Source organism: Ammospiza nelsoni, chromosome 18, assembly GCF_027579445.1.
Source record: "Ammospiza nelsoni isolate bAmmNel1 chromosome 18, bAmmNel1.pri, whole genome shotgun sequence".
In the NCBI taxonomy this organism is placed as follows: Eukaryota; Metazoa; Chordata; class Aves; order Passeriformes; family Passerellidae; genus Ammospiza; species Ammospiza nelsoni.
This window is the reverse complement of record NC_080650.1, coordinates 7,814,239-7,829,785: the sequence shown is the minus strand read 5'-3', so window position 1 is coordinate 7,829,785 and position 15,547 is coordinate 7,814,239. Positions and strand designations below refer to the sequence as shown.

At 38.3% G+C, this 15,547-nt stretch overlaps 1 protein-coding gene across 4 annotated transcripts in view; it reads right to left on the bottom strand.

Moving 5' to 3' along the window:
- Positions 1 to 15,547, bottom strand: part of LOC132081561 (protein HIRA) — a 32,241-nt gene continuing 16,694 nt past the window's right edge. For 2 of the 4 annotated variants that reach the window (XM_059485370.1, XM_059485367.1), the window contains exons 12-25: positions 14,968 to 15,186; positions 14,287 to 14,372; positions 13,641 to 13,835; positions 12,108 to 12,278; positions 10,104 to 10,323; positions 9,244 to 9,348; positions 8,290 to 8,438; positions 7,428 to 7,589; positions 6,660 to 6,718; positions 5,552 to 5,657; positions 4,274 to 4,396; positions 3,185 to 3,348; positions 1,422 to 1,510; positions 1 to 917 (exon numbers count right to left, since the gene is read on the bottom strand). In XM_059485370.1, coding sequence (XP_059341353.1) covers positions 801 to 917; positions 1,422 to 1,510; positions 3,185 to 3,348; positions 4,274 to 4,396; positions 5,552 to 5,657; positions 6,660 to 6,718; positions 7,428 to 7,589; positions 8,290 to 8,438; positions 9,244 to 9,348; positions 10,104 to 10,323; positions 12,108 to 12,278; positions 13,641 to 13,835; positions 14,287 to 14,372; positions 14,968 to 15,186 — 1,965 coding nt within the window. In that variant the 3' untranslated portion in view covers positions 1 to 800. The remainder of the gene's footprint in view (positions 918 to 1,421; positions 1,511 to 3,184; positions 3,349 to 4,273; positions 4,397 to 5,551; positions 5,658 to 6,659; positions 6,719 to 7,427; positions 7,590 to 8,289; positions 8,439 to 9,243; positions 9,349 to 10,103; positions 10,324 to 12,107; positions 12,279 to 13,640; positions 13,836 to 14,286; positions 14,373 to 14,967; positions 15,187 to 15,547) is intronic. The other 2 variants (XM_059485371.1, XM_059485368.1) reach the window with 1 other exon arrangement.

Here is a 15,547-nt window from a genome sequence, read left to right as displayed (position 1 = left end):
TTTTGATTTTTGTTTTTTTTTAAACCAATGCAATGTTCTTTTATTTTGTACTTACAAAAAGAGCCACCCCGTTGTATCCCTCCCCCTCCCCCCAAATGCCTTTTACAAACATTGAAAAATTAAAAACCTGATGATGACATGTTAATTTGGTAGAATTACTTTGAAACATAGCCTTTGTAATTAAACTCCTACAAGATGACTTTGTAGTGATAGCCTGATTATTGGCCAAATAAAATTCCATATTACAAGTTAGCAAATTCTAGTACAAAAATAGTCCATGTGTTAGAACAGCCTCTTATTATTATTATATTCACAGGAAAGAGTCTATTGGCTGCATAATACCTTAATATTTATGAAATTTCTTTTTACGTGGCTCATTCATCTAATTTAATATAGTGTTGAGCCTCAATAAATCCTCAGGCAAAAACCCCAAACAGGGTTAAATATGCTGTTCAGTGTACTCTGAAGTACTGTGCTTTTCACAGGACATCCAAGAAACCGCACAAACAGTTCTCAGCTAGTTTTAATATTAAATGAGATCCAGATCCAAAAGGATCCCCCTGAAGTACATATCCATGACTTTCCATAGAAACAGAGGTCACAGCTTCAATGGTCAAGTTTCACTGGGGAAACTGTCGAGCTCCTGCACTCATCATTTCCAGGTATCCTGGGGACCTCTGTGGCACAGCCCTTCTTCAGGAGTGTCCCCGCTGGCCGGGCTCTCGCTCCTCTCTTGTCTCCGTAACGCTGTTCAGCAGTTTCACTGGGACCAGGCCCCGCAGGGAAAATCTGGGGACATGCTACTTGTCTCTCAAGATGTCCAGCTGCTCTTGATACTCTGTGAAAAGCCTCTGGAAGCGGAGGTTCTGTCCAATAACAGGAAGAAGCTCTTTCAATAGTTCTCTCTTTCGTAAACCCTGCACAGAAAACACAAAAGCATCCTCAGAATCCATTATTTGTTATTATTACCATGTTTCATGGAGCTCTCTAAGATTCATGCCCTTTTTCCTGCCTAGATAGAGCTGTGCATTTTATGTTCTCACTCTGCTTCCATGACTCCCAGAATAAAAGCTGTCTTTACATTTACACACTCATGAAGCTGGAGGAGCCTCTGCAGCTCCAGACTCCAGGCTGTGTTCTGAGAGGGAAGATGTCTTTGGCATGTGCCTGTTTCAAAGCTGCTGTCTCAACATGTGGAGAGCTGAACATGCAACTCCCCTTCATCTGTGTGATACTCAAGACAGCACCAGAGCTGGCACTGGGGCAACAAGCATTTGCCTGTGGTTTCACATGGAATAAATCTCAGTGCCATGGGAGAAAGCCTGCTTATGTGATCAGAGCAGAGTGTGGAAAGGATAATACTCTGTAATTTTTATGGGAAACTCTTCCTTTTTCTTCATTAAACCATTATCAGGACTTACCATAACTGTTGATTCCCACTGACTTCCAGCTGAGTAATGGACTGGACCCAGTAAATCCTTGCATAATTCTCGCAAACGATATTCAAACCCTGGAGATAGTCAGAAATAAAATCATATTTGACAGTGTTTCACTACATATAACCACTCCACAATGTAGCAGACAACATTCAGAAAAGAATTACAAGTATCTGGGATAAAATAAAGCTCAAAACATTGATTTCAGAAAGTTTACATTATTATTCTTATAGCAATTCTTTGGACATATAATTTTTAGAGCTCTGAAGGGTCTTATTTAAGGTTCTCAAAACCAAACCCACTACTAAAGGTGAATCTACAACAGGGAGAAAAACTGAAGTCTGAAGTAATTATTCCAGCTTGTTTTAAGAGGTGCCCTGATCTGAACCTCTCTCTCCCCTCCCACACAAACATACCAGCTTTTTAAAAACCAAAACACCTTTAATACAACCACACACAGTTTCTGGGCCTCCTTTATTTACCCAAAAATCAGAGGGGGGAATTCCCTTGCAGGAAACAAAGTCTATTCAAGAGTAACTTGCCAATCAACATATCCTAGACCAAGTATTTTACTGGATTAGAATTCGGTAGATGTTGAAATAATCACAAGAATAAAGGGTCAATAATAGGATGTGCAATTTTCAAAGTTCAGCAGCTCTAGAAAATTAGTGAAGCAGCAATACACATCTGGCAAAGCACAGTTTTTGTGACATCCATCCATCCATCCATGGCAGCAACATCTGGAGGTGCCAGAGGAAGCCAGTGCATGCAGCAGAGGTTCTCAGTGAAGGCTCTTAAAAGTACAACCATCTCTTTATTGTATGACCCAAGGTGAATATTTTAATTTCAACTGGGGAAGGACAGAGAGAATCACATGCAGTTCAACAAGCTCTCTTGTTAAATAAGGTAAAGGTGAAAAGGCAAGAATTAATGAGTTTGATTTTAATTCTGCCAACACCTATTAGGTGGCGTAACGTGAACCATTTCATTTCCCTCTGTGCAGAATGATTATGCAAGGTGAGGAGTAAGGCTGAATTAATACAAGGGGAACTACTAAATTATGAATGTAGACAGGCAGAGATGCAGCAGAGATCTTTAGAATCCAAAAAGTATAAAGTCAGTTGGTTAACCTTATTTAACATAATAGCATAGAGATAAAGTATATTCAAATATAAAACAGACACAAGGAACTTTTCTTGTGTATTTCTTTTCTCAGAGAATTTAACATGTGGAACTCACCAGTACAGTCAGTTGAAATTTTAGATTGTAAAAAAAAAAAAAATTAAGTGCAAGCAATACAAGCAAATTCTCTGCAATTTTATGTGCCCAGGTACAAAGTGTCAGAGACTGAGCAACCCCTCCACCTCACATCAGGCAGCAATTGTTAGCTGGCTGAGGAGGGTTATGCATTTTACCAAGTGCTCCCTGAAACATCTGTAGCTGCTGCCAGACAATACCTAGGATGTGCCTACCAGACCACTGGGCTGTTTCACAATGCAATTGCCATTCCTGCAGTCTGCAGATGGCACTGCTTCCCCAGACAGTCTGTCCCCAGCCACTGTGTCCAAACAGGACTCCTGAGGACTCAGCACTGCAGCAGCAAATGCAATTTGTTTTGGTTTTAAGCAAACCCTAGTCCAGAAGCCAAGTGCTAAAAGGAAGGTGTTAAGGGCAATCACACACATACATGACATGAACAGAGTGTTTCTCAGAGCTGCAGAGAAGCACCAGAGCCTGGCAGGCCTCACCTTCATTAACTAGGTACCGTGCATAGATAAGGAGCCAGTGGTGATATTCGTGACTGGATTGTAAAATAAGTGCTGCTGCTATCTGGTTCTCCAGGTATGCAAGTGTTGTTTCTTGTTGCACTAAATGAGGCATGGAGAACAATCTTGCAGCTTGCCTTCCTGAACTGCAAAACCAAAAAGATTAATGTGCCATAAAATCAGATACAAGTTTAAGGATTATATCTTTTTGTAGCACTAGCTATACTGCACCAATCTTCCAGAGGCACACAAGACAAAAAAAATTTCTTGCATACAAACAGATTAGCTTTCATTAGAAAGCTAATCTGAAATTCTAATTCTAGTTATTAGATATATAATTCTAGTTATTAGAATTTTTTTCAAAAAGGGAATTTTTCATTCTGTTATTGTCTCTCTCTCTCTCAAAACCAGTATTGATTGTTTATATTTCAAATGCTTTTCACAATGAACTCCCCTTCCCCTCATGAGAACAGCAATAAAATCATACAACACTACACAGTTTCTCTCCAGAAAAAAATTAAACTTGGATGTGAAAGGCAGAAATAGCAAAGAAATCTGCCTGGGAAATCGAATTAAAATCCAAGGGAGGATGGGCTATAAAGCTACCTACAGGAATCTGCTCTGGATCACACAATTCCTTGGTGATATTATCACATGTTAAAAATACTCACTAGATGACTAATATCTCAACTTTCTCAAAGACTTCATTAAACAGATTCTTTGAGGCCAACTGAACTAACTCAAAAATTGCAGGCCTATTCCAGAAAGCTGGTAAACTAAAAATTAAAATGTAAAATGTAAAAAAGTGCAGCTTAGCTAATAAAAGTATAACAGAATTGTCCAATACCTTACCCATCCAATAAAGAGGAAACTTAAAATGATTATATTCAGAGCATGTTTTCCTGCCCCCCAAACAATCTCATAACATTAAGATACAGACTATAAGCATGCAAAGGATCACTGTGTGAATGACTGATCATTTCAGAGCCACTGGCATTTCAGAAATAACCCAGTGACCCAGGCAGGTGGATAAGAACCATGACAAAACCCAGCCACGCTGGCACGACGTACTTGGATGTGCGTCCCTGTATCACAGCCAAGGGCCCAGAACACTGCATGGCTTCTTGAGATGGCAAACTAGTCCTGAAGTCTGCACATTGTGCTAGAGAGTCCTGTTTGTCAGAAACAAGATTCCTGGAAAACAGCAAAAAAACAAAAAACAAGTCTGAGGAGTGCAAACAGCAAGGTCAGCAGACCCAGCTCTGTTATGCCTCAAAACTGGATTTGTTTTTTCACAGATAACCAAAAAAACATCACTGAAGTGGCTCAGGAATTCCAGGGACCCTGATTATTCCCACTACATCTCCAAATTCTGCTTGAAGTGTGTCCCTCCTACTCCCAAAGAAAAAAATACTAATTACATAATATAATTTACCATTAGTTTGGAAGGAATTTTCTCCTTGCCATTTTACAATCTAATAAGAAGCCATGACCCAGATTGATGTGTGGAATGAACACAGGTAATGACTTTCTCATTAAGAAATCGATTTTACCTTAGGTCAGGTCTCCCCCCCACCAGACACACAAACATTGACAATCTTTTCCATAGTTACAGCTATCCCTTCATGAGGAGGGAGCTGACATTACAGCTGCCATTTCCACACCTAATTAAGGATATCATCTTCACTGGCTTGAGATGCCAGGAGAAAGAGTGGCTCAAACCAATGCTAAGTTTAGATTTTATACAGCACAAGGGTTAAATGGTACAAATATTTAAAATACCCTTTGCGGCTTTATCATGTTTAAATTTGTATGATGACTAAACACATTGCTCTTTTATATATTTTCCAAGCTGTGGTACAAACTAAGAAATAGCAGTAAATTCACAATTATGGCTGAGAGTCTGTCCCCTGCTCCTTACTCCCTTAATAAACAAATAGGGTATTTTTCCTTTTCCAGAGGATTCGCTTCGACTAGTTGAATAACAACAATTATTCTAAGGAGGAGTTAAAACAATAAGCCCTTTCATCCAGCAGGCTCATTACACTAATTACAACAATTATATTAGGATTACAACATGGTTTTTTTTTTTCTTCTTAGGAAACAACAAAGAACCTGTTTTGGAAAGATCCTGTAAATAATTTAGCCATGGAAATTTTTCACAGGAACTTTTGCCTTTCCATGGGGAAAGCCCATGTGATCCCCAACAAGACACAGACTCTTGTGTAGCCTTTCCTTGTGTTTAGCAATGACTCTTCCATGACTCTGAGGTGGAATGATTTCTTCCCAGTAAACCAGAACACGTCAGCTCCTGTGAGTTGCAAAATGAGGAAGTAATCCATGACTTACCATGTAGAAAGAGAAGGGTTAAAGCAGTATGCCTTCCCATCAGACATGCTCATGACAGGAATTCCATGCTGAGTCAGCAAGATCTGAGAGACAGTTGCATCACTTCCTGCAAGTCAAATCAGACCAAAGTGTTTCTTTTGGAGTCTTGCCTAAGACTCATAATTAAAAATGGTGAAAAAATGGTATCTAACATTTCTTATCAATTACAGCAACTAGCAGAAAAAAGTTCAATGTTGTTCTCAAGCACTGATAGGAAAGTCAAGACACAAGCTAATGATGGCAAGCACCAGGCTCAGTGCAGTAGCATTAACATCAATTTTGCAAAATACATTATCAATCTTGATGCTGCAATTTATAAAGAAAATGGGCTAAATTAGGAACATTCTCCTTACTAGGGAAAATCTTCAGCAATTCTGCCACGTCTTTTGTAACCCAAAAAGCCTTTTGCTTTCTTTTCCCCATTAAGTTAAAATTATAATCCCCAGCATATTTAGAAAAGTGTGCTCTCTAAGAGCACAGAGTAAGTGGGATAGCTGGAGTCTCATTTCCCAGCATATTCCAAGCTCAGGGCTTGTACATGTAACTTCTAATGATGACATCTGCAAACTGCTAATACAACTGGTTTCTAGCTAGTTTGGATTAGTACTGGATGGATTAAAGCTAAAGCAGGAGCTAATGTACTCTGAGACACTGCTTTTCTGATGATTTGTGTTGTGCCAGATATTGAAGTGATTGAAACTCAAGATTTTTAAGTAATGAATCAGAAGATAATCAGTTGTTGTTCAGCACAGAGACAGTAAACATGCAAATTACAGAGAAATTGCTGTAATAGCATATTTACATTAAGTATTTATCTTGTGATCTTCACAACACTGAATTTCTACATTCAGAAGCAAGGCAGACTATAAGCTACAGAATCTCACACAAGTTTGCTACTCACTGATATTGTCATCACTGTTATTTCAAGAACTTCCCTTTACTACACAATAATGAAGGGAAATTATTTGTTTAGGTTTTTTAGGTTTCATAGAATTTCAGCATATTCATAAATGGCACTAAATAGTACAGGTGGGCTCAAAGGTTGGTAATTAAAGGACTTTTTTATTACCTGAAAATATTGTTTGCAAAGACTCGTCTCTGACAATGGCTGTCTGCTTGTGAACATCCCTGAAAAAGACAAAAGGACAAGTCTGCAGTTAACAAACAATTGAAAACTCAAAAATCTTGTAATAAATGCACTTTTTCACTATTCATGACAAAGTGCAGGATTGGGGAATGTGTTTAGTTTTTTTTTTGTTTTGGCATTTTCTTCATTGCTTTGACAAAATTATTTTGGCAAACTTAAACCCATTATGACAAGACAGAAGTTAATAGCAGAGAACAATTTTTATGGCTCTTTATCAGGAAACCTCATTACGACTAAGCAAACAGGATCTAAATAACTCTTTTAGGAGCTCTGACTTGCTGAGACATTAGATTGAATTCAACAACTGCAAACGAGTTACCAGTGTTTTTATCTTGGCATCTTGAAAATGGCTGGAGAACTTTAACTCTGAAACTCATGTGCTTCATTGGTTAAGTGGGATGGAAGATGGAAATATCCATACTTCTCTTCCCCACCCCCACTCTATTCCACATGCATCACAAGCATTTAAACTGATTAAATCCAGCTGATTCTTTATCTTCATTCTAGAATGAAGTTCAATATTTTGCACTGTCAGAACAGAAACAGGATTTTGCTGAAACAGAACCAGCCCTGCCCAGTTAACTCTGCAGATTCTATTCAAAAGTGGACTTGTGCTCAGAGCTGATGTGGTTTGAGCTCCTGTCTCAACAACTGAAGGTACCCATGAACATGAGGCACCGTGGCCCTTACCAAACAGAGAGCGTAGCAGCAGTGGTGAGAGCCATGATGCAGGAGCCTGTGCAGTGCAGGGTGGAAATGGGTGTGTTCAATATTATAGGAGGAAGAAGGCGACGACCACAAGCTGAGAATACTGACAGCGTTCGTTTCTCACAGGCCACAGTTACAATCTCACTGGGAAAACAAATAAACAAGAAACATTTGTGTGTTGTCAAATGCAAGAAGCATAAAAACAGGCTGAACTCTTAAGCTATCATGCAACTTGGGTAAATTCCCTAAAAAATAACTATTGCAGCTTTAAGACAAAATTTTCGATACCAAGAGAAGTCATAAACTAAACAGACCAAGGGGCATAGCTGGAAATATCAGTAAAGCTTTTGGTTATACACAAGCTCTCCCTCAAGGCTGTACCTGTATTTAGCTTTAAAATCTCCTGCTTCTTTTTCAGACCTAGATAGGGCTCAGAAATACACTTTCAGTTGAAACTCTGAAGTTGGAACTAGGCAAAATTGAGAAAAATTAAGAGAAAAAACAGCAAAATACTCAGGAAAATACTTTGACATGTATTTTCATATGCCATTTCAAATTTTTCATTCTTTAGTAGTTAGCACTTGAAAACCTGTCACTTACCATTTAGTCAACTTTAATGAAGAAATTTAAAGGAGAAATGTAAAAATACAGGAAAATAGTTCTAATGCAAATTAGATGTTTTAGGACTGCATAGAGTTAATTCTTGAAGCAAAACCTGAGACTAAGAGCAGTGCACACGTTTACCCATAAATATTATGAAAAATAACTGTAAACTGTACTTTTGTACACCTAAAAATGTCTTCTGGCCTTCAGGACCTCCTTCCTCCAAAAGATACTCTCTTACCAGCTTCCTGCTGCAGCGAGAATTCGACTGGTCAGGACTGTCTCCCATTCCTTCCCTTCTCTATTACACTTTAACCTGCTCAGCTTTGAGCCCCCCACTGTGGTCATTTCATTCTCCACTTCAAGGTACATTGACGGATCTGAACATATCTGAAATACAAAAAATAAAATAATTTTTGGAAGAGGAAAAAATTACTCAAAAAAGCAGCAACTACTATTAGAACCAAAACAATGCTGTCTTTGAGAACACTTTTAAGTATGGCATTCTCTGTTTAATGTGGGTTCAAAATATACCATGGCACTTCAAAAGAAGCAGACCTCTGAAAATGAGCCTTGCCTAAAACACAAGTAATTTCTTTGTATTTGAAGCACAAACAGAAGGAAAGGCTGTGCTAGTCTGTCTCTGCTTCCTAATTATGGGCACCAGATCAAGTCTGTATGTGCCCAGTCTTCCCACAGTCTTGCAATTGGAACCAGACTACCACAACCTGAACACACCTAAAAACTGCTTCATAAATACCTAAAACATTACTATTTGCCAGCCTGTTCAGATGCAGAGCACCTCCAGAGAGCTCTCAGAAAAGCCCTGGTTTTATTCCTCAGTGGTGTACTCCCAACCCCACTGCAGTAACAGTGCAGCAGCCACTCCTCACAGACTCTTATCTCCACCCCACACTTTGGCTAACCAGGGGGAGGGACTGATGAACCAGAGGTACTCACTCCTCTCTGGAGTTTAGCTGGGTCAGAAGTGACCCATTTTTAGCTGATTTGCCATTTTCTTTGCTCACACAGACATATTCTTAGAAGCTAAAGCTTTACCATCTTGCTTGCTTGAACAAATACAAGCATTCAAACATTAACTCATCAAAGGATGTGAATAACCTGAGGATATTTAAAAGAAAGCAGGATTTTTTTTGTTTGTTTTTAAAGTATTTTTTCCTTATAGTCCACTTACTTGCAAAGTAAACGATTTCTGTGGGATTGGGGTTGGCAGTTTAAGTGCTAATGCTGGTGCAGAGATGCAAGCAGCATCCTTCTCAGAGGCCAGTGTAGCTGGGGACTGGAAAAAAATTGCAGAAATAGTTACATTTCTTTATTTAAAAAAGTGAAAACCAAATATATTCTACCAAATAGATTGATTTGAAAAAGAATTTTCTTAAAATTCCAAATAATGACAATTGCAAATGTTAGTCTTGTTCCAATTAGTTGTATGAATACAAGTTTTTTAATATAGCTTCTAAGAATCAAAGAAAAACAAAAAAACTTGAAGTGGTCTCTTTTTGTTTTTTGAAAACGCCCCTATTTTCAGCTGCAACTAATTCCTGAAATTCTGCTGTATTACATGGGAAATCGAAGCTCTAGATACTGAAAACAAAGGTATCTATATGCCTGAAAATGATGGAAACTAATGCAACTACTTTAGGGTTCTGAGGAAATTTATAAACATTTAAATCACCATATACAAGTCACTTTCTTGTTCTTGGACCACTCTCCATCATACACCACCAAAAACTGTTGGCATTTCATTTTATTCTAGACAGTCTTTGGCAGGCTAGCATTACTTAGCATGCTGGGACCTTTAGTAAGTAGCTACATAGTTATATAAAAGATAAACACATTTGCCACACTACGTGCACCTGCTTTTTCTAAGCTTAAATTCTAAAACCAGCAAATTTAAAGGTATGGAAGAGGGATGGCTAAAAATTCTGAGGGACTGATACTACTCGTGTTTCCCTGAGTCAATGGAACAAGTCAACAGGGGACTGACTTTATTAAATGAACTTTGAAAGCCACAATGAATTTTATATATTTCACCTGAACAGTTAAAGTTACTGGTACAAGTCTGGAGTCTTTCCTAGGCCTTCCTTTTTTCTTCTTTTCTACTGTTTCTCCCTCAAGTTCCAGTTTCCGTTTGGGTACACTGAGTGGTTTGACAGCTGGAATCTTCTCTTCACTATCACTGCTGCTCTCCAGAATATCCTTGGGCTTATTGTCTTTAATTAAATTCTGATCCTTCAGTCTGTAAAAAAAAAGTCTGTAAAAAAAAGCTGATTCCAAAAGTTGCCATATATCCCACACATTGCCTTCTTGCAGATAAGATGACATTTCTGAGCCCTCTTGGGGTGTATTTCAAAGCACACAAAGGCAGGAGGAGGAAGCTGTAGAGGTATGGCAAACCCTTTCCAAAAGGACAGTGTGCAATATAGCTGTAAACCAAGCAGACATATTCTCCCCTTTAAAAAAAATTAATCAAACCAGCAGTTAGCCATGGGATAAAGCTGAAAATAGCAACTTTACTTAAGCATTCAGTTCCAATTACCATCAGATCTCTTTCCCTGAGCTGATACAAATAATTCAACACTCTAAGATGCAAGAGTAGTTAAAGTTTTCCCCTTCAGTGGACATTTGACTTTCTGCTTATTCATGTAGAACTTTTGTCATTCGGTTGTCTACCCCCAGAAGTTGTTCTGTTCAGTTCTGACTGCTGCAAAATGTGTCTCTGCAAACCACACACATGACTTCACTGCCCCAGCTTCCATTCTAGGAAATATAACTATGGAATCACAGAATGGCTGGAGTGGAAGGGACCCTGAAGACCATTCTGATTCCAACAACATGCCATGGGCAGGGACACCTTCCACCAGGCCAGGTTGCTCCAAGCTCCATCCCATCTGGCCTTGAACACTTCCAGGGATGAGACATCAACATTTTCTCTGGGCAACCTGTTCCAGTGTCTATCACCCTCCCAGTAAGGGATTTTTTACTAATATCTCATCCAAACCTGCTCTCTTTCAGTCTGAAGTCATTCTCCCTTGTCCTGTCACTATGTGTTTCACAACCTGTGAAAAGTCCCTGTCCAGGTCCTTGAGAACTCTCTTGTTAACCATTATATCCTAAAATAGGTAATTTAATCATACTCTTCCTTTCCCTCCAATAGCTGGTTATTAACTCACACTGTTTTGCCATTTATTCCTAAACTACTTGGCTTCAGAGAAATACCTTGCATAATCCAAACCTTTTTTCTCTGGCACCTGAATTATGCCAAACAATACACTTTTATCTATATTTCAATGACACATTAGAAGCATTTCTGAGAGTAATTTAAGACATCTTGCTTATGCATCACATGGTTAAGCTCTTTAACATAAAAATATTGTTATGGGTATGTTTGTAAAATATTGTTGTATAAAACCAAGTTTTACTGATAACTGGGGAACTACATACTTTTTTCTCAAGATTGTTATTTTTTTATCATTTGTTTTGGTGAAACAGGAATATTTATGCCATAACACTATGTCACTAACCAAAATGCTTTCCTTTTTTTTTTTTAAATCACATGGATCCAGAGATAAAACCTTTTAAACTCAGAGAATCTTCTATGCATGCCTTCAAGGCATAAAGCTGAAATATAACTGTAGCTGTGGTGATGAGAGGTCATCTGCTGACATGTATGGTAATTTACCTTGAAGTAAATCTCTCTTGTACAGAGATGCAGGCTGGCTATTTTTGGCTGGGTTTGTCTTCTAAGGAGTCCAGCTGCACTCAGTGACACAGGCCTGTGCACACACAGCCTCTTACAACAATAATTTTAACTTGGAGTATCTTGGAGATTCTGTGTGATATCAAAATGGCAGGGACAAATGTACAAAGGGTAATAGCAGGACAGAATTCACCTATTTGTAGCTGCCCCCTTCCTTCCAATAGTGGAAGAAATCCAAGACAACTTCTAAAGTGTCAGCAGTGTGACATCTACACCACATAGAATTAATGTTTCAACTCTACCTGATTCCCTTCCTCCCTCGCCAGGCCATGTCCTACCTGTCCACAACAGTCTGGTTTGTGTTTGTTACAACAGCAGTCCCTGAGGTGGCTTTGGATCGTTCTGTGAATCGAGAATCAAATGCTTTCATGGGCTCAATCTTGGATGGAGTTGTCAACACAGAGGAAGACGATGCAGAAGGAGCAGCTGAGGCAGAGGTAGCATTTACACTGTCAAGAAAAGAGACAGCAAAATAAGGATTGAAAAATTTAGTACTGGTAAGCTGCATTGCTCATAACAACTAGCACTCATGATAGTGGCTAGAAACCATGTTGAAAACCTTTCACTCAAGTATATAATCAGTTATAATATTCTTTTTCCACTCTTTCATGCATCAGTGTTTTACAAGCTTTGCTTACTCTCAAAAGCTGTCTGTGGTACACCTCAGAGCTTCATGTGGCCACATATCTGGATTAAAAGACTCTAATTCATTTACTGGGTATTTTAAATTCAGGAAGGAAATTATACTTTCAGCTGGTACTTACTAAGAAAGGATCACTTTTTAAAATGATCACAGGGGTTCCTGCTTTTACCCCTTGTTCAGGTTACCAAATATTTCCATTACAATATTATATTTCACTGTTTATCAAGCAAACAATTGGGATGAAACAATTCCTGCCAGGTTTAGATTTTGTTGTTGAAAAATCCAACCTGATTATTAGGCCTTTCCAAGCATAACTCTAGGGCAAAGGAATGTGTTTTCCCCACACTAAAGCATTCCAGGGATCTACTATTTCAATAGCTGTTTACTTTAGAGATTTTTCAATTCATTCAGAGAATTAATTCAGAGAATGAATGGCTCTAAAATAACTGATGCTTGTACTAAAAAGCTGCTAGAAGTACAATTTACAAAGAAAAGGATACTTAATAGTTTCATCTGTCAATCATTTCTCATAGTCCACTAGCTCATTTTTTAATCTGTGGCCAATTTCAACCAAATTTGGTGGAGAAGTAGAGGTTTCAATGACACTATGCTGCTACAAATGCTATAAAAACACACTGAGAAAAGTCAGGTCAGTGCTACCACTGAGGGAAAAGCAAGTAAAATTCAGTTGTTCTGTAGTTAGTTTGAAAGACACGCTGGCCCATCAGCACATGTGCACTGACAAGCCAATGTCACTGTGCTCTGATGGGGCTGTTGGACAGGAAAAAAGGATCACCATGTCTGAAGAGAGGACTCAGGTCAGAATTGGATGTAAAGTAGGTTTCATTACTTACACTACTGCAACACCTTCTATTGTTTACTAATAGCAACCCACCAACAAGTCATTTTGCTAAAGCACTAACAATCAGCTGTACACTTCATTGCACTGAAGTTCACTGCCAGAACCATGCACATGGATTTATTAATTCCAAATTCATCAACATTTAAAGTAATCAAACACTAATAAAATCTCAATGTTTTCAGCATGATTAGATTCTTGGGGTTTTGCAATAAGGAAACTACTTTAATAATTTCTTCATTATAAAACTATAAATAAGAATTAAAAACTGAACAGATTCATGTGCAAAACAAAACAGCAAATACTGACCCATCTTTATTGGCTGCATCATCTGTTGGTTTTATACTGGCTGCTGTTGGCTCTACAGAAGGCTTTGAAGTATTAAGGGAATTTGCTGCGTTCGAATCTAGTGACATGAGCTGCTGGTTACTTTGAGAAGACATCATTGAGCCAGACAGAGTTCCAGATATTGGGATGCTATTGAAAAATGCTGTAGAAAAATCCCTAAACAAAAAGACAAACAACAAATACATTTCTCAAAACCACTTTAAAGATAATTCAAAAATAGTAATTTTAGCTAAAACATTTATTCCATTCTTCCTTTTTCCACATGTGGATACTCATATGCATCCTAAATAAATCCCCAGTACCTTTCCAGAATGATTTCTCATATCCAAAGGATATTAAAGCTGGTACTAATACAGATTTACAATACATTAGAGCATTGTTCACCTATAACAGTAAATGAGAATTTGCCTGATCTATTAGAAGTGAGATCTCATGGCCAAAGAACACTGGTTGAAACTGTATTTCTTAAGAATACACACTTATTTCCAGTAAGTGCTTTATGATGCCCTAAGATGGAATGCTAAGCCTGGAACAGGGAAACAAACAAACAAACAAACAAAAAGATAAGAAGGCAAAGAAGGATTTTATGCATTACTTCCAAACATACCCAGTGTCCAGTTGAGCTATGCAGAGAGGTGTGATCCTTCTCCGGCCATCTGCCGTTCGTGTTTCCACTTGTTTTTTTAAGAGGTTCTGTTGGGAAATACATTTTATCATAATTTCTGATAAATGGGAAATGCTATTTTAATTTTTTTCCCCACAAAAATAGGTATATTAGAAGAGGTGCCTCAATTAAAAATCTGTTAGCAAAGACTTTCCCATAAACACAAACAATTTTTCAATTTTCAACCTATCCATCTGTAGAAAAGGCATTTGTGGAGAATGTAATCTGCTCTCCACTTTAGAATCAAGTCTAAAACATTATGCATATCAAATCTTTAATTAAAAATTGTGTTCTGTGTTTAGGACACAACTAAATAATGCTTTCAACCTCTGTAATTAAGAAACTGAAACACAGTTCAACAGCTCCTCTGTCATTAGTTACTCTTGATTTCCTTCCTGCACACCAAGAATTTTGCACCCATCACAGAAATATCCACATAGCCTGCTTTCTGCTTAAAAGCATTTAACTTTCCAACAAGTCCCAATAATGACCCACTAAGTTGATCAGTTGAGTCATACCCAGGCTGAAAGGTGCCATTAACAAAAGTAAGGGCACAGAAACTGTTCTTTACTAGGAGTTTGGTATTTAGTGACTCAGTACTTGACAGTGCCCACGAGCACCTACCTTTCTGATGTCCTCCAGACTCTCCCCATTAACCATGCTTGCCACTTTGGGAGCTGTGGAATTCCCAGAGCCTTCCCGAATTGAGGAATTCTTCTGATCCCCCTGCTGCTGCCTCTGCTGGTACTTGAGCATCTCTGGATTCTCAATAATGGTGGTGGACAACTGAGCTTCAGTCATGATAGCCAGGCTTTTGCCATAGGTGGACTGGTGAATGTTGCTCTGGGGGCATTAAAGATGTGAGTGACCATGACATCACTGATTGTAACACAAGGGAATCACACAAATCTAATAGAATCTATAAAATGCCCCCTGTAGCATTTATACACCAGATTTTTTTTCTTTGTGTTTTCAACTAACACTAAATCAATATGTAAAATAAATGAAATTCAAAGCTCTAGTTGCTAATAGCAATGAGAGGAAAAACAGCCAAGAGCAATCAGTTTAAAAAGACTTGCATATATGCAAGTGAAAGAGTAATTTTATAGTGCTTTGAAGCACTCACTTCTTGTTTCCTTGGCCAAATAATTACTTCAGATGTATAATGATGTAAGCAAGTGGATGCTTTCCAAATTCTTTTTTT